Source organism: Xyrauchen texanus, chromosome 10 (genome assembly GCF_025860055.1).
Source record: "Xyrauchen texanus isolate HMW12.3.18 chromosome 10, RBS_HiC_50CHRs, whole genome shotgun sequence".
NCBI lineage: Eukaryota > Metazoa > Chordata > Actinopteri > Cypriniformes > Catostomidae > Xyrauchen > Xyrauchen texanus.
In genome coordinates this window covers 5,599,092-5,625,743 of record NC_068285.1, presented here as the reverse complement: position 1 = coordinate 5,625,743, position 26,652 = coordinate 5,599,092, and the positions used below count along the sequence as shown (strand labels likewise).

At 42.7% G+C, this 26,652-nt stretch overlaps 1 protein-coding gene across 3 annotated transcripts; it reads right to left on the bottom strand.

The window, feature by feature from the left end:
- Positions 1-1,206: 1,206 nt before the first annotated feature.
- On the bottom strand, positions 1,207-26,652 carry tert (telomerase reverse transcriptase). 3 transcript variants are annotated; one of them, XR_007971441.1, is made up of 20 exons: positions 26,415-26,652; positions 21,064-22,246; positions 17,872-18,058; positions 17,619-17,772; positions 17,338-17,505; positions 16,956-17,117; positions 16,783-16,872; positions 15,553-15,635; positions 14,680-14,793; positions 14,344-14,415; positions 12,310-12,495; positions 11,996-12,119; positions 9,063-9,124; positions 8,029-8,153; positions 7,620-7,757; positions 5,923-7,400; positions 3,446-4,027; positions 3,220-3,360; positions 2,652-2,905; positions 1,207-2,191 (listed from the first exon to the last, which is right to left on the bottom strand). XR_007971441.1 is itself a non-coding variant. In XM_052135817.1 (16 exons), the coding sequence occupies exons 1-16, from the start codon at positions 26,628-26,630 to the stop codon at positions 7,297-7,299; spliced, it is 3,168 nt and encodes a 1,055-aa protein (XP_051991777.1). In that variant the 5' UTR covers positions 26,631-26,652; the 3' UTR covers positions 5,518-7,296. The 3 variants fall into 3 exon arrangements, 1 of the variants encoding a protein (XP_051991777.1); XR_007971442.1 differs by lacking the exon at positions 2,652-2,905; XM_052135817.1 differs by lacking the exons at positions 1,207-2,191; positions 2,652-2,905; positions 3,220-3,360; positions 3,446-4,027 and having other exon boundaries at positions 5,518-7,400.

Here is a 26,652-nt window from a genome sequence, read left to right as displayed (position 1 = left end):
GTCCTCTAGCTTATCTATATATTGTCGCAAATTATTATCTGCTAATATTGTTTGTACAGGAATATTCTGTGTAGTACAAATTTCCATATCCTTCCAAGGAGCGTTATAATGTGGGTCACACCAATATACCACTGTCCTAATTTGCACTGCTGTATAATAATCTTTTAATGAGGGAAGAGCCCACCCTCCTTTATCCTTTGGGAGCTGCAATGTTTTAAAGCGTACTCTGGGCTTTTTCCCTTGCCAAATAAAACGTGAAAGCATTTTATCCCATTCTGTGAATTGTTTTCCAGTAATTTCTACAGGTAGACATTGGAATAATAAAGATATTTTGGCAATACATTCATTTTAATTGCTTCAATCCTTGAACTAATACTAAAAAAGGGAATTAGATTCCATTTGGCTAAATCTTCTTTGATTTTTAAATTTAGTGGATCAAAATTCTTTCTTTGTAATTTTTCTATGTTTTTCGTCAAATGGATACCTAAATATTTACATGATTTTGTATGCCATTTTAACAAATATGTATTTTTAATATTTACAGGGGGATTATAATTATATGAAATTATTTCTGTTTTATCAATATTTAATTTATATCCGGAGAGAGGGCCAGAATTCTGAAATTGTTCCATGAGTTGGGGTAAAGATTTGGTTGGGTCTCCAAGATAATTTAATAACTTTTAAGACCTTTTTAAGTCCTCTAAAAGGAAAATTTAAGACTTTACCTCAACAAAAAAAACAGGAAAATGTTCAGCGCAACAACACAGAATGATGTGTTGTGGTACAACTCACCAGAGCCACGCTCAAGACAGGTCAAAGGGACGCGAAAACTTTTATACCAAGTGCTGATTCACCTTACAACCCTGATATGGTTGACTATGTATAAACTATCAGCTTTTAAGGTACTTCAGGTAATTTCTAAATTCTGGCCCCTCATAGCAGTTTGAAAAAGACATGGAAGACAGCCCCAGGACATTACAGAAGCCCACAAATACACAAAAGTTAAAGTATTCGTCATACTTGATCTAAATTATGGGTAAATGTGGCTGCCAAATAGCCTTGAGCTGGGTTTAGAAAATGTTATTCAGGGTCTGATAGTGTTTTCCATGTCATTTCAGACACAGATAAATGCAAGCACATTCAATAATCTATGCATAGACCTAATGAATGAAGATCCAGTCAGACAATTGTAGGAAAGATCAGGATCAGAAATTTATTTAAAAGTGCTTTGTTCAGCAACTACTTTCAGTACTGTGCATCAAACTTCCAATATGGTCAACAATGGGATTAATGCCAATCTGGCAATCCAAAGATATACATGTATAACAGTATACAAACAGAATAGCATGAAAACAGTCATGCTTACATGGGATGACAAATAGAGAAACAGCTTCGGACTTCCCTATAAAGCCACAGTGCTGATCAAACATAAAAGGAACTGATTTTCTAGGCCCAGACAGTAACATTCAGCAAATAATACAAATAAATCACTAACGGTACATGTAAACCTTCAACTTTTAAGTTCTCAAACTCAAAGCCCTCATGACAGTTTTGTCAATTCTACAGTTTTGTTTTCAATTTCTGCATCCAACTCAATTAGTTCTTTATGTTTATCTTTAGCTCTTCTCCTCAAAGAATTGGATTCTGTGATCAATATGGCCATTTTACTACCACCTGAACTTTGGGCTTGCTCTGCCATTCTATCTGCATCATTCTCCAAAGATATGCAAATTTCTCGAATTGATTTTTTCTTTTGCTTTAGCTCTTTCAGGTCCTCTTCGACATACTTTCTTTTCTTGGAGTTTTCTTCTGTCTCTCTCTTCTTTTTTTCCTCTTCCAAGTGTGCGCGGTAACGGCTCCGTGCTGAGGCACAGTAACTGATTATCTCTTTTGTAATAGGCACTTGTGTCACCCCCCCCACAAACATTCAATTGATCACAGATGAGCCTTTGAATAACAACTGTCTCCTCAGACATGTTGCACGTCTCCACCTCTTTGTTGATGGAGAAGCCCCGCTCCACTTCAGCTTGTCCATGTGAGAGGAGTAGTAACTTCCACAGATCAGTGTAGGAACTGAGATTCTGAGACAGGAATGTATCAACCCTGGACACTGAGGGCTGGAAGTTTGCAAATTCCAGCGATTTGGCCTCATTGGAAAGGGCCTTCTCAAACTGCTGAGAAATCACATCACCTGTAATAATGCACAAAGGAGAGCCAGTGTGAATAACAAATTAGCATCACAACATAAAAGGCAAAGTTGCGTTTTTTAAAGAGACCAATCCACACTCATTCCATACATTTTCTGTTAATTCCTTCCATGAGTAATATTTTTACAAAGGAAAATGCCTGGGTTCTGCAGCTCAATGGTTTGCACTCAAGTCATGCCAACCTGCCCTATTTTTTAAAAAAAAACACACGCAAAAACAAGTGTAGCTTTTTTTTTGTGGAATGGCCTGTTTAAATAATAGACTACATAACTTTACCTCTACCTGATCATTTAAAGTCAGTGAATAGTATCAAATATGTACACAGAAATGGGAATACATGTTGAATTTTATGTTACAGGGTTATAGGTATTGGTCTTGACTGATACAAATGGGAGGAAGTGTGTAAACAGTGAGTGCTATTCTATTCTTATTCCTATAATTTACCTGAATATATCCCGCCTGTCAACTGTTTGTCCAGCACAAACTTCTCAATGACGCGTTTCAGTTTCTGTTGGCATTCGTCTGGGCTGGAATACATTTTTCTTGGGTCCAGGCACATCATGTTATGGACAGTGGCATATTTTAGAGGGCACTTATCCAGTGCCTTCTTGCATATTTTTGAAAGCGCATTCTGGCATTCTTTTTTAAACTGCAGCACACCAAGCTCGCTTACCCTGCCCTTGGCCCCCTGACAGTCCCTGACAGAAAAAAAAACCATTGGTTTGTCAAATCTACAACATTTCTGTCCCTCTACATAGTCTGCAATAATTAAGCATAATACACTGAGATTAATGGCGCCCCTTTTCAGAACATGCCCCTCCACACACACTCACACTCACACACACTCACACCTCACACACTCACACTCACACTCACACTCACACTCACACTCACACACTCACACACTCACACACTCACACACTCACACACTCACACTCACACACACACACTGAGTCAATGTTGATATCAACATATCATTGTGAACTACTTCGATGAAACGGAATATACCCACCTTGATAACAGCTGCTGCACTCATGCCAATGTCAACATCTTTTGTGCCAAGCCAAAGCTTCTGGGCTGTGACATCGAGCCTCACCAGCTTATATGGACTCGAGGGCAAAGCATCGCGCTTCATGAATCGTTTGAGAAGGCTCTAGTAAAAGAAAAAAATATATATTTGAGTTAGATCAGTGAATTTCTGTGTACTAAAGGTGTTGCGCATTATGACAAATAATTACCCCTATCAAATCCTCCAAGTCATTCCAAAGGAAGGGCATCATGGGAGCATCTTTTTGATATTTTTCCAGAAATGGTTGAAAGACTCTTGCTATGAACACAAAGAAGTGGAGTTTGGCACAGATAAGAGGATCCTTTCTTGCCTCAGAGAGGGTGTCGAATGATGCATTTCCTGGGTTCTTCACCTTCTTTGTTGACACTTGGTCAACAAACTTCTCAATAGAGGGCCAAATTTCAATCGCCCTCTCTGCAGCAGGCACATTTTCAAGCCAACGATGGCCACAGAAGGATAAGGGGAATGTGGATGACAGTGTTGCAGATGTGAAATCCTCTCTTCTTGCTGGGGCATTATTGAAGAGATAGTGGAGAGATCTCAGCACCTTTTCTACATGCCACACCTCAAATCCAGCTTTAAATGAATTGTGTAGGCTGTGGATACCACAGCTTCCTACCGCTTGGAGTTGAATCCTCCCAAACTGTTCAGCATGTTCCAGTTGTAGGAGATCCATGAATTTCCAATTTACTGCAGGTCCATCCATTGACACAGAAAGCATGTTCCTTAAATTAAGTTCCTTGGTGCCCTCCTGAAATTATAAAAAAATAAAATCAAAACAAAGTTCACCTCAAGAATGATAACATTTTCATGTTCACTCAGATTAGATGGTTTGTCTAAAGTAGTGATTCTCAAACTGTGGTCTGGGGACCACTGGCGGTATGCCAGATTACCAAAGAGGTCTGTGAGCAAAAGTCATCAACAAAAATGACTGACATGGACTGGGACACTGTTGATCATTTCCAATTCACTTCTCATGACTTGTTTTCTAATCATGCACATTATTAGCAGGTGAAGTTAGCCATGGTTTCAGACTAAAATGGCCTGCATTTGTACATGCATAGGGATGATCATTCATCCAAATATGTCAAGATTGTTTTTTTTTTAAATTGGCTAAGTCAGGGGTGCCCAATACGTCGATCACGATCTACCAGTCGATCGCAAAGGCAATGCTGGTAGATCACACAAATTTAAATGTACTTTCGTTAAATTTTAATACAAATACATATAATGTCTTTCCATCTTTTAGTTTCTGTCTGACTTGCACTTGACCAGTAAATATTGACCAGGCGATGTTTTGTTTATTCAGTTGCCATGACAACTAGGTTTGCATACAGCCGCGAAATTGCGATGCTGCATCGCAATTTCAGCGCTGTATGCGCAAACCTAGTTGTCATGGCAACTAAATAAACAAAACCTCTCCTGGTCAATATTTACTCGTCATCAGAATAAGGTAAATGCCCTGACTATTGTAATCTATTGTGCTGTAGGTGTTTTGGGCTTAGTGTTAAAACTGAATGATATCAACATTGAACATTATTATATATGTTTTATTAATTAGAAGATGCAGTAGTCCCAACAAGCATTTTCTTATTTTAAAAGTTTTTTTAGTTGCTAGATCTTTTTGAGTTGGTCATTTAAAAGTAGATCATCACACAAAAAGTGTGGGCACCCCTGGGCTAAGTGGTCCTTGGTTTGAAAAAAAGTTTGAGAAACACATCTTAAGCCATAATAGTGAATGCTCGCAAATTGGGCCTATGTGATATGGTTCAGTGTCAAAAGTTAACCTAAAATTGAGAAGCACAAAACAGATATTTGGAGTCCAATTATGAACTGGCCTACATTATTTAATTCAATTCAATTTTACTTTTCACATAAAAAATATGCAAGAAGCATAATGCATATTGAATGCTTTATACAATAAAGTTATTTACATCCATCCAGAATGCAGTAGGCATGCCTAGATGTCACCCACCCACAACATTTCTTTAACTGATTGGCTGGGACAACAGCCATTGTCCCATCGTCAATCGAGAAATTATTCTGGATCATTCCAATTTTTCTGAATGCATCGCAATTCTCGCTCGAATCGATTCTGAGTTTAGTTTTCAACAGCAGATGGCACTGCGTGCTTTACATTTATTAAATTAGTAAGTCGCTTTTATCCAAAGCGACTTACAATTGCTATATATATGTCAGAGGTCGCACGCCTCTGCAGCAACTAGGGGTTAAGTGTCTTGCTCATGGACACTTTGGTGTCTCACAGTGGATTCGAACCCGGGTCTCTCACACCAAAGGCATGTGTCTTATCCATTGCGCCACACCACCCCTTTTTTGATTTTGAAGCGAAGTGTTTGCAGTGGGCTGTTTACAATAATCTCGCGTCATAAAAGCATTATATCAAGTACATTCTCAGACTCAGCCGAACGCACAAACGCTCTTCTTCGTGAGCATTTGAGTGTGCGGTTAAAAACTAGCCTAGAGCGCCATCTGCAAAAACTAAGCTCAGAATCAATTCGCAAAGCATTAGTAAAAAATTGAAATCAATCCAAGAATCGCAATGAATCGATATATTGTCCCAAATATTCATTAGGAAATAACATGAAAACACACAAAGCATTTTAAATGTTACTTTGATAGTCTTACCTTAAACTGCTCCAGCAAGTCTTCTGCCGTTGAGTGGCCCAAAAACTGAGAACCAAGATAGCGAGACCTGACAATCGGGGTGCCGGTCTCGTCGGTTGGCCAATGTCTGACGTGCAAGTCCAACTGTTTAGTTTTCGTTGTTTGTTCATGGACTCATCGAACATTATGATGAAAGCGTCCTTGTTTGCCCGTGAAATTAGTTCCTTCATTAGGTATGGGGCAACACCAAATCGTGCTAAATATGCGGTTTTGTCCCTTCCACACGTGAACGTACTCGCACACTCTGAGTCAGGGAACATTGCTTGAAAAACTAGGTGGATGTCCTCATTTGAGTTGTACGAGTGGTGGCGGCTTACGGTTTGAAATACCCACAGTATTTCGGCTTTAAGTGTAGCTACATTCGCAAAGCTGCCGAAGACATTGCTTGAAGTGGACGGCCTTGTGGAAGGCTGAGAGGTCGAAGTGCTCGATGAGAACATTATGGGCAAACTACTTGCCTGCGACGACACATACTTCTATGCTTTCATGTGTGAATCGAGCGCTATGTGGCCCATTGACCCCAGCTGTATCGTCTTTTTACATAAAGCACACCTCGCTTCATGATTACTGGCTGTTTTCTTCAGGGATACTTTTCGTCCTCCAACCAATTGTCATTAAACAAACATTTGCCCATGCTTGCGATTTCGCAAAATGCCGTGGTGGCGAACCATCAACGGAACGCATTCATCAATCACTTACTCGTATGTCACCTATGGAATGATGCAGGTTGCACCCACGAAGTGCTGCCCCCAAATGTTGCGCTGGTCAAATTGCGGTTGAAAAAATAAATAAAAATGACGAGACGGACATGAAATTTAAGATCCCACATGAAATTTAAGACCTCCTTATGGAAAATTCCAGAATTCAAGACATTTTCAGACCTTAAAAATCAAAAATTTTATTTAAGCCGTTTCAAGACTTTTTAAGGACCCGCGGGGACCCTGAAAGATGAAGGCTTATAAATGCATCAACACAAGCAAATAACATATAAACATGCACCATAACAACAGCAAACAATCTACCAAAAGACAGAGTTGAATAAAACCTGCTTAATGGCCTGTCATCTTCCATTCACTTCGACAGCACTACTTCTCTACCATTACAAGTTTTGTTTACGAGACTCTCTTATCGCTGCTTTCTCAGTTTAACGACAATCCATCAACAATTTACGATAGAAGTCACATCTGTTTAATCAGCTGCTGTATGAGTCAGTGTGGAAGAAAACACTTCCTGCTGATGCACCTGTAAACATGCTGGCATTTACAGAGGCAGCGCATGACCGCAGTAAACGCGAGCTGATAATAGAGGGCCGTTTCTTTATGCAGGTTTATGTGTTTACGTCCTGATGGTTTTAAAGTCGTTAGGGATTCTGGGTGTGGCCGCCTGACGCACTCGTGCCAATCTGATGCCATGGAGCACGTACTGTAGACGCCTCTTTCCTAAACGACACATGAAAAACAAAGACAACATACTCTATTGCACACAGTCCTGACATCATTGGAAATCATTAGCAGGGAGAAAACTGCAATAGAAGAGCCACTACAAAACGTCAACATGCCAAAAACATTTACTGCACTCGAGTTTGAGTGCATTCAAAAATGTAGGAAAAATGTAAATTGCATGCAATGATAACTCCAAAGAGCTGCATGCACACGTACGTTTGTGCAGTCGCACCAGGAGGCTGCGGTAAAAGGGGCGGAAACGCGTGAAAACAACCTGAAACGCCAGACAGAACAACAACTGCACCGCCTCGTACTGCAGAACACCTCCACCATCCGCATAGCCCAGAACCAGACCTGCAGGAGTGAGAACGCACAAGAGTTAGCAGCAAAACTATTAAATATAACACCACAAATCTAGTGAGCTGCCTTGTATTATAACTGAACTCACAATGACTGATAAGCACTTAGTAGTTCGGTCTGTCAGGCATGTATGCAGACCGCTAAAACAGTCACAGCACATTTAAGGTGTTTTGAGGTTGCCTTAATAATGCCGTTTAGCTAGTTAGCTCACTAGGTTTTTGAAACAGGTAGTCTGTGTGCATGTGTGTGCGTTTAGTCATCTTGCCTGTATTTGTGTGTCTTACGAGTTTATTAGTAACTCGAGCCATAGTCCAGATCATCTTCAGATAGAACGACGGATTGGCCCCAACATTCTGGCCCAGGGGCAAACTCTTCACACACGCATGAAACCTGCCAACACACACACACACACACACACACACACACACACACACACACACACACACCGTTCTTTCTGCTCCAACACTCATTGGTTGATGGTTTTCATCAGTTGTTGAATAGACGGGAATCATTCGGAGACAGTCAAATGTTTACATTTACAGAGGGAAATTTTAAACCACTGGTTTACAAAGCTACTAAAGCCTTAAAGTAGTTCAACTACAGTCGAGCTAACTGAATCGAAACAGAGTGATAAAAGCAGCAATACAATCAATATTTCACTTAAAGAAAAAGGAAGAAAAGTCTGTGTGGGGCTCAAATGAATCATTTATGAAATAACTTGTTTACATGCACTAAATCTCTCTATATATCATGGAATCATTTATTTGAACCGGTTCATCAACATGAACTGTCCGAAAGAATCGATTCACTTAAATGATTCAGTTTTCCCAGTGCTACATGAGAGAGGAAGAGAGGACTGTTTGATCACTCCATTGTGGTGTTTGCATTATGATGGGTAAATGTGGCGTTTAGTGCCGCTACACGCTGGAAAATGTGGCGTTTAGTGCCGCTACACGCTGGAAAATATGGCGTTTAGTGCCGCTACAGCACTACACGCTGGAAAAGGTGGCGTTTAGTGCCGCTACAAGCAACGTGCTGGAAAACGTGACGTTTAGTGCCGCTACAGCGCTACACAATGTGGCGTTTAGTGCCGCTACAGAGCAATGTGCTGGAAAACGGAGCGTTTAGTGCCGCTACAGTGCTACACGCTGGAAAATGAGCTCGTTACTGGAAACTGGAACTAATATCTGTTAAAAGCGTGGCTTCTTTTAGGTTAACTGCATCCAAACATTGAAGTTTATCAATTAAAAGTGTGTGAAAAATGTGTATTCAGGACAGGTGACTGTAAGAAACGTTTACCTGAGAGCCTGCAACAGAATGAGTTTGTACAAGCTTTTGTAAACGGCTTCCACAGAATTCATCTGTAAAAACATCAAACAGAAACTCCTCACAGTCATTTACTAACGTCAGTCAAACATCTATTTGCTCATTCTCTACTAACACCATGTCTCCGATGGGGAGAGCTGATTATTTGTGGCTTTTAATTTTGTACTCTCGCCACGTGTCCCGACCAGATGCAGTCATTTTTCTGTTCTCACTGAATCCAAACTAGCATACAGCTGTATCACAACTGCAGAGTTCACATAAACTAAGTTAACTGTGCCTTTAAGCAACTTGGATGTCAAGCCTTTGGGCAATTAGCCAATTAGCTTCTGATAGGAATACCTTCAAACTCAATGCCTCTTTGCTTGACATCATGGGAGAAATCAACAGAAATCAGCCAAGACCTCAGAAAATAAACATTGTGGACCTCCACAAGTCTGGTTCATCCTTGGGAGTAATTTCCAAACACCTGAAGGCGCCACGTTCATCTGTACAAACAATAGTACACAAGTATAAACACCATGTGACCACACAGTCATCACACCGCTCAGGAAGGAGACGCATTCTGTCTCCTAGAGATGAACGTAGTTTGTGTGAAAAGTGCAAATCAATCCCAGAACAACAGCAAAGGATCTTGTGAAGATGCTGGAGGAAACAGGTGGACGAGTATCTAGATCCACAGCAAAACCAGTCCTATATGGACATCACCTGAAAGGCTCAGCAAGGAAGAAGCCGCTGCTCCAAAACCACCATAAACAAGCCAGAATACAGTTTGCAAGTGCACATGGGGACAAAGATCTGACTTTAGGAGAAATGTCCTCTGGTCTGATGAAACACATATTGAACTGTTTGGCCATAATGACCATCGTTATGTTTGGAGCAGAGTTTCCGCTAGAAAAAAATGGTGCCGGTCAGGTTTCGTTTTACGGACATTTTGATGATATGCCGGTCAAATATATCGCCTCTTAATTTGTCAAGTTGAGGAAAACTGGAGGCAGTCTATGTAACTTAAAAAATGACATAATCAGGCCGTATAGAATGCAACATATTATTATTAGCTTAACTTTCAAATAGACGGAAAAAAAACATGAACGTCCGATTGGCGTCAATCAACGCCAATTGTTTTTTACTGTGGTTTCACACACATTCACTTTTTGAAACATTGAGGCACGGATGTACCTAATACAAATAAATAAAACATCTCCAGTTAACTAGCAGATCATTCATTTAGTCCGTTATTAAATAAGAGATCTAGCGCTAAAATCTGTTGTTTTTGAAATCAAGCTGAGCTTCGTGTCCGCTGCTATCAGTTGCATGGACGACGCGCTGCGCGAGTTGCGCAATCTTCACTAGGACGCTGCGTTTCAATCTATCGCCGTTGCGGAGACTCTCTATTAATTCGGTGAAATCACAAAATAAAATGCACACAAACGTGTCCCTGCTTGATATAGACTGTAACCATGCACTGATGAACATAGGCTATTCAGTTTTGATGATAGAGAAAAAAACTGCACGAATGCGCGGATTAGAAGCACTGATCTATCTATAATGAGATGTTCCTGATTCACCATCGTCTGGCCTCTGAAAAAAGCTTTTAAAGCTAGTCTGCCTGGGCCTGGCCATATTTGAAACGTCTCAATCGTTCGTTGTTTAGGTCTATATTGCAGCCGTTTTAGGCGTGCGCTTTATTTGAAATGCAGCATGCGATGTTGTTTCATAACTTTCAAACGATAGAGCCTGTTCCTTTATAACATAGCAAGAGATCGGTGTATTTTTGCGTTATACATTTTAGGCTTATTCTCAAATTCAGATTGTGTTAGGGGGACGGGATTATTAGGCAATTTTAATCGGACAATTTGACCGGAGAGATTTAATTTTGTCGGACATTTAATTTTTTTACCGGCCAATGTCCGGTAATTACCGGACAACGGAAACCCTGGTTTGGAGGGAAAAGGGTGAAGAACAGCATCCCAACCATGAAGCATGGGGGTGCAGCATCATGTTGTGGGGGTGTTTGCTGCAGGAGGGACTGGTGCACTTCACTAAATAGATGACATCATGAGGAAGGAACATTATGTGGATATATTGAAGCAACATCTCAAGACATCAGACAGGAAGGTAAAGCTCGTCACAAATGGGTCTTCCAAATGGACAATGACCCCAAGCACACCTCCAGAGTTGTGGCAAAATGGGTTAAGGACAACAAAGTCAAGATATTGGAGCGGCATCACAAAGTCCTGACCTCATTTCAGGGCTTTGTTTGACTCAGTTACACCACTTCTGTCTGGAGGAATGGGACAAAATTCCAGCAACTTATTGTGAGAAGCTCGTGGAAGGATCCCCAAAACATTTGACCCAAGTTAAACAATTTAAAGTCAATGCTACCAAATACTAACAAAGTGTCTGTAAACTTCTGACCCACTGATGAAAGAAATAAATAATTCTCTCTACCATATTTCACATTCTTAAAATAAAGTAGTGATCCGAACTGACCTAAGACAGGGAATGTTTTCCACGATTAAATGTCAGGAATTGTGAAAAACTGAGTTTAAAAGTATTTGGCTAACGTGTGTCAAATTCTGACTTCAACTGTACATATTTATATTGGCTTGACAAAGTGCACATACTGTTATTCTACTGCCTGCAAACACCAATACATCAGAATGTAAAAAATTAAAATGTAAACAAACCCATATCTGGGTTTAAACCCATATCCCTATCTGACTGATCGGACTTACGGACTTATTTTCGTACAGTGGACAATTAAACACAATCGTAAAAATCTCTTAGAATTACACTGACGGGATGTTCGAATGCCCCAAGACTAATTAAACTTTGTCAAGCTAACATCAAAGCGTTTGGGAAAACTAGCGCGCATAATGCAATGTTATTACAACAGAAGCCCTCACCCTGAGGTCCACAAAGATTCCAGTACACTTGAGTCTGATGATTGACAGCAGCTTCTTCATGACCATGGCTGGTGAGTGGGCGGAGCCTATCGTCAGGCTGTAGCGCAGTGATAGGCCATCATAGCTAAAAGGGGCGGGGTTAATGTTAGTGTTCAGTGGAATGCATATAAAATCATAAAAAGTGATTATACATGAGGATTATTCTCTAACAAGCCACATCAGTGCAGTATAATTGTATCACAGATAAGATACAGATTTACAGTCTGATAAAATCATTAGATAAAGTTGACTGTGATGTAATAATGCTATATCACCGTGAGTAATCCTTATAGACATCCAGCATGTGTGTGTCGAGCATCAGACCGCACCACGGGAACAGGCAACATGATGGAAACACCGTCACACCACAATTCAGCCACTCGTCACACACTGGGAAATTCACCGCCACTTTCTGTGGGTTTATTTTACAACCGTATTCAGGCACGCCAGACAACAACATCCTGACAAACAGACAGACAGAGGGATGAAGCGTTTGGTATCATCGGTTGATCAGATTTTAGTTTCATAGACTGATAAAACATTATATTATAGCGACCTCTAGAGGTGAAATAAAAACAATCACTGACACCTTGTGACAATTCACTGTATCTTAATCTTTCATCATTGACAATATTCATCCATATTTGCTTATATACAGTTCCTTGAAAAAGTATTTGCCCCCTTAGTACACACACAAATATACAAACACGCGCGCACACGCACACTTTACTGTTCACCACCTAACTTCTCTCTCTCTCTCTCAAACAAACAAACAAACACACAAACACACATGCACACACAATCTCAAACACACTAGAAGTGAGGATAAAAATAGTTTGTTTATATACAGTTCTGTGAAAAATTATTTGCCCCCTTAGTTACTAAATCCCCAAATCTATGAAACCGCATTCATAATGGGATTCAGCTGGACCTGATTACTGACATCCCTGCTCAATCAAATCAACACATAAATACAACTTCTACAGCAGGATGAATTTGACTAATTGGCACAATATGCCATGGTCGAAAGAAGTTCTAGAAGTGTTGAGGAAACAGGTGATTGAAGTACATCAGTCTGGGAAGTGTTATAAATCTGTTTCAAAGGCTCTGGGACAAAGAACCCCACTGAGAGTCATTATCTCCAAATGGAGAACACTTGGCACAGTAGTGAATCCTCCCAGAAGTGGCCGTCCTTCCAAAATTCCTCAAAGCACAGCCACGACTCATCCAAGAAGTCACAAAAAAGCCAAGGACAAAATCCAAGTAACTGCAGACATCTCTCGCATCAATAAAAGGTCTCTGTTGATGACTCAAAGACACGGGACAAAAATACCACCAATGCAAGTGTGGCGAAACCACTGCTGACCCAGAAGAGCATTAAGACTCATCTGAATTTTGCCAAAACACCCCTTGATGATCCTCAGTGCTTTTGGGAGAATGTTCTGTGGGCTGATGAGTTGAAAGTGGAAGTGTTTGGGAGACAGGTGTCCCGTTACATCTGCTGTCAATCAAACACAGAATTCCTCTAAAAGATCATCATACCTACGGTCAAGCATGATGGTGGTCATGTGACTGTGTGGGGGGTTTAAACTTGCAATAATTGAGGAACACATGAATTCTGCTCCACCAGAAAATCCTAAAGGAGAACGTCCCGTCATCAGTCCGTGAGTTGAAGCTCAAGCACAACTTAGACAATGATCCAAAGCACAGGAGTAAGTCCACCTCTGAATGACTCAAAAGAAGAGATATTAAAGTTTTGGAGTGGCCCAGTCAAAGTCCTGTCTTGAGATGGTGTGACAGGACCTTAAACGGCCAGTTCATGATCAAAAACCCTCCAGTGTGTCTGAACTAAAGCAGTTCTGTGAACGACTGATCTCCAGATATCAGATGCGTTTGATGCAGTTGCTGCTGTTTAAGGGGGCAGTTGCTGTTTCACATGGGTGATATGGTTGTTGGATATATATATATATATATATATATATATATATATATATATATATATATATTTGAAAACCGTATTACTCAGGTTGGCTTTGTTTTATGTTATATCTCATCTGAAGATCTAAAACAAACCAGTAAGCGAAATACACAAAGGGGGCAAATACTTTTTCACAACACTGTATATATGTATAAATACGTTATATATGTTATATAGATCCTTTATCTGGTGAATATATTAGCTATAAAACGTTTTTTTTTTTTTTTTTACTCATTTCAAAATAAGAGTCCCCCATGTATTTTGGGACTTATTCTATCGACCGGACTTCAATTTCTAAAGCGTTATGTGTGGTGTTGTGTTGTGGACATACGTCAGGAACTCTGTGGCCTTACTCAGATGAGGCGTAATGAGCAAAAAATCATCAACCAGCCTCATCAGACACCTGTAAACAAGAGAGAGACAACAAACACAGTCATGCACCCAAACAAACACCATTCATGGTAATCTGACCCCTGGTGGTCACATCTCCCCAAAGCTTTCTTCACATGGCTCAAACTGGGCATGTCTGACTCAAATCCAGAATTCTTTGTGGTTCAGCATAAAATCAACCCATTCGGGACACGACATCATTCAGCATCTTAGATATAGAGGTTTAATATGTCTGCTCAGTCTTGGTCAAATGGGATAAACAAGAGCAATATCTCACCCGCCCTTTGTGACGTCTTTCAGTAACGAGTTCTCCATGTGTCCATAACACAGGTTACATAACAGAGCCGACACGGAAGATCCCTGAGGAATCCCACACACCTGCCGGAACATTCTGCACACACACACACACACACACACACACACACACAAATGCACACAGACACACACACACACACACACACACAAACAGAGACACAGGCAAACACACACACACACACACACACACACACACGCACACAGACACACATACATACACACAGAGACACAGACAAACACACACACACACACAAACAGACACACAGAGACAGACACGCACACGCGCGCACACACACACGCAGAGACAGACACACATGCGCGCACACACACACACAGCACATGAACAGAGACACACACAGAGACACACGCACACACACAGACAGACACACACGCGCACACAGAGACACATGCACAGACACACGCATAGACACACACACGCACAGAGACACACACACACACAGACAGAGACACACACACAGACACACGCACGCACACAGACACACGCACGCACGCACACGCACGCACGCACGCATCCACACGCACGCACGCACACACACAGACGCACAGAGACACACACACAGAGACACACAGAGACACACACACAGAGACACACACACAGAGACACACACACACACACACAGACACAGACACGCGCACAAACACAGACACAGAGACACACACAGAGACACACACAGACAGACACAGACACACACACAGAGACACACACACACAGAGACACACAGACACAGACACGCGCACAGACACAGACACAGAGACACACAAGATGAATGAGTGAATATGAACGGATAAGTGTGAGATGGATGAACTCACTCACTTCTTCTCATGCTGGATGATGAAGCTGCTCAACATCTTCTTGAAGAACTGAAACACATCTTGACCTCTGACCTCAGAAGAGTGCTGCAGGAACACAAACAGCACAAGAAATCACTAGATTAATCATTTATTTATTGTATTGACTGCCATAGTGAGAACTTAAAATTATAATTTCACATAATACAAATAGGGATGCACAGATGTATCAGCTGCCGATATTTATCGACCAATTATTGGCCAAATGAAAACTGTCGGTATATCGGTTATAGGCATAAAACGCTGATATGAATCAATGGTTTATTTATAATTAATCACTAACACAATTGCCAAAAATCTGTGAAATCTAACACACAATCCAGAAATAATAACAGCCACGATATGTAGAATGATCGGCACGTTCAAGAACATGAAATATGACTTTTTCATTCTCTCGCCCTCACGTTAACGCCAAAAAACCTGTCAAAAACGGACGTGACAGTTGCGCATGCGGCACTTAGCTGTACATGATGAGGGTTAACCATCCAAAACGCTTTGAAACCGGCAGACTTTGACTTCTCACATGGGGTAACCTCCTCGCTCCCGGTGGGGCGTGGCGAGTTGTGCGTGGGTGCCGCGGAGAATAGCGGGAACGCACTCTCAACAGAACCGCACTCAGCAAGTCACGTGATAAGCGGCGCGGGTTGGCGGTCTCAGATGCCACCCAAGGCGAGTCACTACGCCACCACGAGAACTTAAGAGCGCATTGGGAACTGGCCATGAAAAATTGGGGAGAAAATTAAAAATAAGCAGCAAATACTTTCATGATAATATTTACATTTATTTTGGCTTTAGTACAGTGACAATATAAAAGTATTACTTAAAAGTACTTAATTTAATTTTTTAAGTATGAGAAAAAATATGCCGTGTGATATCAGTGAGCGCCGTCCCGTTATTCTGAATGTTCAATAAATGTTTTTTATTTTTTTTACCATCTTGACTTTTGTCCGTCTGGTCAAATAATGCATCAAGAAAGATTTAAATGAGTTGCCAGTTCGGTTCATTCATCACACTGGAAATGAAAGGTTGAGATGACCCCATTGCATTGTGGGATACATTAGTCTGGCTATTCCATGCACATAGAAAACAAGCAGCATGCATACTGCAGTACTGCATTCAGAGCATACCAAGACTGCAAATGCAGACCTGCTTTTAATTGATCAGAAGTATTGACAGGACTCTGATTGGTACTGACCCGCTCCACTAAGATGGCATCGTGTAAGGCTCCGTTGGCCTGCTCATCCAGAACAAACCCCTTCATGTTCAGAGGTTCACACATCTCTGCCTGATGGCGTAAACAAAACAACATTTACACAATCTCAAATTCACCAACACGCGCTTTTGTTTTCAATGCTGAAGTTGGCGTACTTTAGTGCAGAACTGTCTCCTCAGACCCTGGTTGGGGTCGTTCCACACGCGCGCGTACTGCCGCAGAAAGAAACTCCGCTGCTTGAACGGACTCAACACCTCATCCAACACCTCCACCAGCTTGGCGTGAGGAAGACTGTCATACGCCCCACTCACGTCCACCTGAGGGAAAAAAAAACGTTAAACAGCCCATGACATTAAAAGTAGTTACGTTTACTTTATTTAGCACCATTAAAAATAAGAACAAGTCTCCAAAAATGGCCCCATGCACTTCCATTGTAAGTGCCCATCAATTGAGCTTGTATTGAGCCCCGGTTATTCCTTTAAAATGTCAGTTTAAGATCTTTAACACGAGACAATGTGTGCGTACAGCAGAACGCACCTTAACGAAGTACAGTGGTCGCGGTGAGCATTTCTGCTGCGGCGTGAACTCTGTGAGAACTCTTTGGATGTCTTGCCAACCCCAAACCGTCGAGCCCATCTGCCCCGGGGCCTCCCGCACACACGCGCTCAGCACGTTCTGCAACACTCGCACGCAGCTCTGGAAATGCTGTATGGAGGATCAGATCACATAAACATTTTGTAAACACTGCGACTCTTTCAAAACATTGCTCCGTTGACATACTGTATATAAACTTGTTTGAGTTGTACTAATGAACAGACCTGCAGTGCTTCTCTGGTTCCAGAGAGTCGTGTGATGGGTCTCATGCTGTTGGTCTTTGGGATGAACCGAATCCGGGATGTTATGGTGGTTTTTGGGAATTTGATCACTTCAGAAGGAGACAGCGCCCTCCAATGGCCCTTAGACAGATGAACTCTGTAAATACACAACTCCAGGATGACCATCTGCTCAGAAGTGTGTGTAATATCTTAAAGCCGTTATTTAGTGCATATATAGGACTATAGTTTCTCGCACCTGAACGCCCGCTCGTATAGTTTGCTCCACACTTCTGTCCTGTAGAAGCGCAGCGTGTGTTTCTGGCCCATACTCTCAGTGACGTAGAACAGCGCTTTCACCAGGCCGATAACGTACTCATTCAACAGCCAGAGAAGAAACTGACTGAAGATCCACTCCCTGTACCGGTGCTCACTGGCACACTGACCTGCACCAGTCATGACATCATCAGGTGAGCCTCAAGAACAAATCCTTAAAATACGCTTCATTTCCTTTTTGCAAAATATAAATTCTTATTTTGTTATTCAGATTTTGGGGCTAAAGAGGACCCAATTATGACATTCTTTTGGTAGGTTTCATTAGATTCCCTCTTTCATGTGAACTGATCAGCCACAACATTAAAACCACTGACAGGTGAAGTGAATAACACTGATTATCTCATTACAATGGCTAGTTGGCTAGACGACCGGGTCAAAGCATCTCCCAAATGGCAGGTCTTGTGGGGTGTTCCCAGTATGCAGTGGTTAGTATCTGCCAAAAGTGGACCAAGGAAGGACAACCGGTGAACCGGCGACAGGATCATGGGCGCCCAAGGCTCACTGATGCGTGTGGAGAGCGAAATCTAGCCTGTCTGGTCAAGTTGCTGAAAAAATTGCTGGCCATATTAGAAAGGAGTCAGAACACACAGTGCATCACGTATGGGGCTGCATAGCCGCAGACCGGTCAGAGTGCCCATGCTGAGCCCTGTCCACCGCCAAAAGCACCTACAATGGACACGTGAGCGTCAGAACTGGACTATGGAGCAATGGAAGGTGGCCTGGTCTGATGAATCACATCTTCTTTTAGATCATGTGAATGTCGTTTACCTTGGGAAGACATGGAAGCAGGATGCACCGTGGGAAGATGGCAGGCCGGCAGAGGCAATGTGATGGGCAATGTTCTGCTGGGTAACCTTGGGTCCTGGCATTCATGTAGATGACAATTTGACACGTACCACTTACCTAAACATAGTTGGAGGCCAGGTACACCCCTTCATGGCAACGGTATTCCCTGATGGCCTCTTTCAGAAGGATAATGCGCCCTGCCATACTGCACAATAATTTTCAGGAATGGTTTGAGGAACATGATGAAGAGTTCAAGGTGTTGACTTGGACTCCAAATTCCCCAGACCTTCGATTGAGCATCTATGGGATGTGCTGAACCAACAAGTCCGATCCATGGAGGCTCCACCTCGCAGCTTACAAGACTTAAAAGATCTGCTGCTAACGTCTTGGTGCCAGATACCACAGGACACCTTCAGAGGTCTTGAGAAGTCCATGCCTCGACGGGATCAGAGCCGTTTTGGTGGCACGACGGGGACCTACATGATATCAGGCAGGCAGTTTAAATGTTGTGGCTGATCGGTGAATGGTGGGCAAAATTACCCAGAATTAAATCATTTTAGCACTAGTTTGTATCCATCTTCATTGTAGCATTTTCTTTAGGTCGATTTTTCGTTTTTAGGGTTGAGGTTATTTGCACGTCACTCAATAACACGTCGCTTTTCTTTGGACTATCTGGTTAGTAAGTTTAGGTGCATTTTTTTTTCCAATCTGCAAATCTTGCAGATGAAGTTGTCAACAAAAACGTTGATCATTACTTCATTTAAACCCATTTAGGAAATGTAGGCCAAAGTAAAGGACAGTAGCTTTAGCTTAGGTGTGTGGGGCATTCTTGACAGCACTGAGCGGTAAGTTTGACCACCCCATACTAATTTTGCCGGTGACAATATTGCCGATTATTGGCGCTTGTCGGGGGCAGCACGGACACAACCTTCAGCACCCCCACTAACAAATTGTGTTTGGGGAAGGGGTGTGATAAAGGGGGGGAGGGTGTTCACCCAGGGAACCATACAACCTAGAATCGCCGCTGGGCAAATGCACAACATGATCTTAATTCTGTGTGAGACGTTCAATACGGAAGAGGACATCTTCCAAAAGGTGATGCCCGCTGTTGTTGAGTGAAGTGCCAACAGCCGTAACCCTAAAACAAAGAAACCAAGCTTGTGCTTTAATGAGAAATCATCCCATAAATACCCATTCTATTACTAAAATGCAATACAAGGCACATGCGTTGACTTATTTAGTGATTTAACTATTAATTGTGATTTCTAAGGATTTGTTTACATTTGTAATTGAGTAATTCTGCCCTCCATATTCACGTTTACTAAAGAGGACATTAATCAAACAAATATGCATGATGTGAGAATGAAGTGCCTGATAATAAAGATACTTGAAAATGGAAATAAACAAAAATAAATTATTCAGAGTTCAAGTTAAGCATTTGTAGCATAATGTTGATTACCACAATATGTTAACATGATTTTACTGTCATAAAATCACTTACTAACCACATTGGTTGTTTAATTTTACAACTTTGTTGCCATGACGAAGTAACGCCGTAAACCCTAAAACAACCGTAAAAATGACGATTTAAAACAACTTTGCAGCTTTAATACACAAGTGTTTACAGAAGAGTTAATGTAAGTGCTTTTATAAAATTAGAAGCTTCACATTTCTGCCTATAAACTAGAGGTCGACTGATGGTGGATTTTGCCGATGTCAGTAAATAAGGTGGCTGGTAACCGATTAATTGGCGACTTTTTTTTTTTTTTTTTTTAATCGACCTCTATAATAACAAATATTTCCTTACTATGATGGAAACAGACATTGAGGCTAGAAAATGAATAAAATCCCAAAATAATTAAAGTAATGAAGATTTGGTGCATAACACCAGACTTTTACTTCAAACAAGCCCGAATACACCGGGGACTCTTATTTTGAAATTACAGAGATTTGGCTCCGTTGCAATGCTCTATATGTGAGCATTTACCGAATTAAGCTTTTTATAGCACTGTATGAACATATCTCACCAGATGAGGTTATCGATGAGGAAAAATGTAAATAAATCCCAACTATCGCCATATACTTTCCCCGTTAACCGATAGTTCCATAAAGCAACTATCAGTAAAACCGATATATCAGTCTACCTCTGCTTTAAACCCCCCAAAGATTGGGCACATTGTCTTCCTTTGTAAGTGTCTCACTGGACACACATTTAAAGAAGAGTCGAAATGTATTGTGTGGTAATCAACATTATGCCACAAATGCTGTCGATTGAGCTCAACTCGTAATGAACCCGGAATATTCCTTAATTTGTTTTAAAGACACACACGTTTGTTGGGTCCCAGCCAATGGCAGTCCGTAACCTTCATCCTCCACATAAGCTGGACCAATGAGAAACGCTCAAATTTTCCAAGTCGCAGGAAGTTCTTCACATTAGACAGGAAGTGGAGCTGGTTTTCCCGGGAGCCCCAGAGTTCCTCTGGAATAACGTATCGCAAACATTCCCTTACAAACAGATACACCCTGTAGGGGGAGTAGTGTGAGCCCAGCAAAGCCTCCATATCCTGTTCCCCCGTGTTCCCGGAGCACTTCCTCTGCAGGAAGAGGGTGTACGGGCACTTCCTGTGCTGCCGTAGGAGTCGACTGAACAGCGGTACAGTGTTGAAGAAACGTTTGGGAAGTTTTTTAATTTTGGACTTTCCGTCGGACACATTCGACTGTCCTTGAAGGAATACTAATCTGACAAGATCCTCACCCTGCAAGCGCCAAACGGCGCCCATGCCTGCTTTCAACTTCCTGTTGAGTAGGAAGCCCTTCATGCCACGCCCGTTGTAGAGCATGCCCAGTACACGGATGGAGCAGTGCGATGGGCGAGGCGGGCACTGATCCGCTGGCTTCCAGCTCTTTACTCCGTGGCTTTGAGGACGGGTGGTCGAAGGGCGATCGGTGTCCGTCCGTGGTCCTAAATCTTTCTTGAGGGTGTCGACGCCATTCCCAGTTTCCATAATCACCCTTTGTCGTTTTGTTGCAGGGCAATCTTGACGTTTATCTTCCGCATCCTCCTTCCGATCTCTCTTTTTAGTCTTTTCCAAGACTATATTCCTATTACTTCTAATATTCCATGTCCTGAAGGGATTTTTACGTGCCAAGTTGTAGGACACTTGAGGCGAGGCGTGTCTCAGGAAGAATCCAGAGCAAGTCCGCGGGAGCAGGAGGTCGTACAGGGGCTCGCCGCACACCTGCAGTACACACGAGGGTGGGATGGTGACGAAGATGGCACAGTCCTGCAGCAGGTATCTGGTGATCTCCGTCCCGAGTCTCTGGTTGATTCTCTTCCACAGCTCGCTGGTGCTGATGTAAGCAGCGCTCTGAGAGATGTCTCCGTGGAATCTGAAGGGATCCGTGCACGCCAGGACGTCGCTGCACTGATAGCTGAATCCCAGGACATTACGCAGTTTCTTACGTTTGATGTGGTTCAGTGTGAACGCCAAAACTTCAGGCAGGGTGCTGAGCTGAAATAACACAGCAGAACAGGTGTAACAGGCGTCCAAACACACATCATGGCCGATACTGTAAAAGTAATAGACTATATTTAATCAATATTACGGTCGCACCACATGACATTTTTGTACGGGCAAGAACCGGTTAAAGGAATATTCAATGCCAGTTTTTGTTGCCCATAACATCCTAATTTTCATGCTCAAATTGCTGTTTTTTTGTCCAACCAATTTGGGAAAATATATTAATATTGAACAGGACATCCAGACATTAATATAAATTATATTTTTTATTTAGTTACATATACTGACATTAATGCTTCTTTAAACATACAGAACATAATATATATATTTTCTTATAGTAGTTACACAAACGTAGGGTGTGCCAATTGGTACAGTGATGATGTAACAATGGTACTGAATAATGACCATATCACACACAAAAGTATTTATTTACAGGACAATCCAAAGTTTTTAAACTTGACACTTTACTCACACACACACACACAGACACACACACACCTTTACACATACACACACACAAACAACCCACACACAAAAACACACTCACAAACAAACAAACACACACCCCTCACACTAAAACACCCCTCACACAAAAACACCTTTACACATACACACAAACACACACACTCAAATACCCCCCCACACACGCGCACCACCCACACACAAAAACACCTTTACACATACACAAACACACTCAAATACCCCCCCCACACACACACACACGCACCACCCACACACAAAAACACCTTTACACATACACACTCGAACCCCCGCCCACACACACACACACACCACCCAAAAACACCTTTACACATACACACTCGAACCCCCGCCCACACACACACACACACCACCCAAAAACACCTTTACACATACACACTCAAACCCCCGCCCACACACACACACACACACACACACACCACCCACACACAAAAACACCTTTACACATACACACTCAAACCCCCGCCCACACACACCACCCACACACAAAAACAACTACACACACCCCCACAAACACCCACACCCACAAACACTCCCACAAACACCCACAAACACTCCCACAAACACACACACACACTTTCACAAACACTCCCACAAACACTCCCACAAACACACCCCAAACACTCCCATAAACACTCACAAACACCCCCCCACAAACACACACACTCACAAATACTCCCACAAACACCCCCACTCACAAACACCCCCCCAAACACACACAAACACCTACAAACACCCCCACAAACACTCCCACAAACACACTCACAAACACCCCCACAAACACTCCCACACTTTCACAAACACTCCCACAAACACCCACACCCACAAACACACCCCAAACACTCCCATAAACACTCACAAACACCCCCACAAACACACCCCCACAAACACACACACTCACAAATACTCCCACAAACACCCACACTCACAAACACCACCCCCAAACACACACCCACACTCACAAACATCCACACAAACACTCCCACAAACACACTCACAAACACCCCCACAAACACTCCCACAAACACACACACAAACACCCCCACAAACACACACCCACACTCACAAACACCCCCACAAACACACACCCACACTCACAAACATCCACACAAACACTCCCACAAACACACACACTCACAAATACTCCCACAAACACTCACAAACACCTCCACACACACACACACACACAAACACACACTCCCACAAACACTCCCACACACACACAAACACTCCACACACACACACACACACACACACACACTCCCACAAACACTCCCACACACACACAAACACTCCCACACACACACACACACACACACACACACACACAAACACACACACAAACACTCCCACAAACACACACAAATACTCCCACAAACACTCCCACACACACACACTATTTTCTAAGGATCTACAGTAGATTATCTGTAGGCTATGACTGATGAATCGCCTCATAACGTTCTCGCAAAATATTTACACAAGTACAACACACTATCACAGTAGTCTACACTCTAGTGCGCTCCCTATTAAGAGCATCATGTCTAAATAAACATAACATACAGGTGTAGGTGTTACCTGTGCGGGAGCATACACACTCAAACCCCCCCCCACACACACACACCACTCACACACAAAAACACCTTTACACATACACACTCAAACCCCCGCCCACACACACACACACACACACCACCCACACACAAAAACACCTTTACACATACACACTCAAACCCCCGCCCAAACACACCACCCACACACAAAAACAACTACACACACCCCCACAAACACACTCCCACAAACACCCACATTCACAAACACCCACACACCCACAAACACTCCCACAAACACCCACAAACACTCCCACAAACACACACACACTTTCACAAACACTCCCACAAACACCCACACCCACAAACACTCCCACAAACACACCCCAAACACTCCCATAAACACTCACAAACACCCCCACACCCACAAACACTCCCACAAAAACACACAAACACTCCCACAAACACACACACACTTTCACAAACACTCCCACACACACACTATTTTCTAAGGATCTACAGTAGATTATCTGTAGGCTATGACTGATGAATCGCCTCATAACGTTCTCGCAAAATATTTACACAAGTACAACACACTATCACAGTAGTCTACACTCTAGTGCGCTCCCTATTAACAGCATCATGTCTAAATAAACATAACATACAGGTGTAGGTGTTACCTGTGCGGGAGCATACACACTCAAACCCCCCCCCACACACACACACCACTCACACACAAAAACACCTTTACACATACACACTCAAACCCCGCCCCACACACACACACACACACACCACCCACACACAAAAACACCTTTACACATACACACTCAAACCCCCGCCCAAACACACCACCCACACACAAAAACAACTACACACACCCCCACAAACACACTCCCACAAACACCCACATTCACAAACACCCACACACCCACAAACACTCCCACAAACACCCACAAACACTCCCACAAACACACACACACTTTCACAAACACTCCCACAAACACCCACACCCACAAACACACCCCAAACACTCCCATAAACACTCACAAACACCCCCACACCCACAAACACTCCCACAAACACACACAAACACTCCCACAAACACACACACACTTTCACAAACACTCCCACAAACACCCACACCCACAAACACTCCCACAAACACACCCCAAACACTCCCATAAACACTCACAAACACCCACACACCCACAAACACTCCCACAAACACTCCCACAAACACACACACACTTTCACAAACACTCCCACAAACACCCACACCCACAAACACTCCCACAAACACACCCCAAACACTCCCATAAACACTCACAAACACCCCCACAAACACACCCCCACAAACACACACACTCACAAATACTCCCACAAACACCCCCACAAACACCCACACTCACAAACACCCCCCCAAACACACACAAACACCTACAAACACCCCCACAAACACTCCCACACTTTCACAAACACTCCCACAAACACACCCCAAACACTCACAAACACCCCCACAAACACACACACACTCACAAATACTCCCACAAACACCCCCACAAACACCCACACTCACAAACACCCCCCCCAACACACACAAACACCCCCACAAACACACACCCACACTCACAAACATCCACACAAACACTCCCACAAACACACTCACAAACACCCCCACAAACACTTCCACAAACACACACACAAACACCCCCACAAACACTTCCACAAACACACTCACAAACACCCCCACAAACACTTCCACAAACACACACCCACACTCACAAACATCCACACAAACACTCCCACAAACACACACACTCACAAATACTCCCACAAACACTCACAAACACCTCCACACACCTACAAACACCCCCACAAACACACACACACACACTCCCACAAACACTCCCACACACCCCCACACACACACTATTTTCTAAGGATCTACAGTAGATTATCTGTAGGCTATGACTGATGAATCGCCTCATAACGTTCTCGCAAAATATTTACACAAGTACAACACACTATCACAGTAGTCTACACTCTAGTGCGCTCCCTATTAAGAGCATCATGTCTAAATAAACATAACATACAGGTGTAGGTGTTACCTGTGCGGGAGCGCGCAGCTGCTGAAGCGGCGTGAGCGCGCATATCATCAGTCCCCTGATGAGTGATTTTAAGCGCGCGCCGTCAGACTCGTCCAGTAAACGCGGCTTCTGTCCGTCACCGAACACGAGCCCGTGTGTGAACTCCTCCAGAGTCTGAACTGACGGATATAACGAGCGCAGAATGTCGAGCACATGTTGTAACCGGCTGTCTGTCATGTTCAAACACACTCGTGTTGTG

Bases quoted from the DNA above. Each gene is read 5' to 3' on its own strand.
- tert (XM_052135817.1), bottom strand. From the start codon at position 26,630: ATGACAGACAGCCGGTTACAACATGTGCTCGACATTCTGCGCTCGTTA. The intron at 17,506-17,618 runs GTCTGTTCATTA...TCCTCCATACAG, and splicing joins GAACCAGAGAAGCACTGCAG to CATTTCCAGAGCTGCGTGCG. The intron at 14,416-14,679 runs GTGAGATATTGC...TCTTGTTTACAG, and splicing joins AAAGACGTCACAAAGGGCGG to GTGTCTGATGAGGCTGGTTG.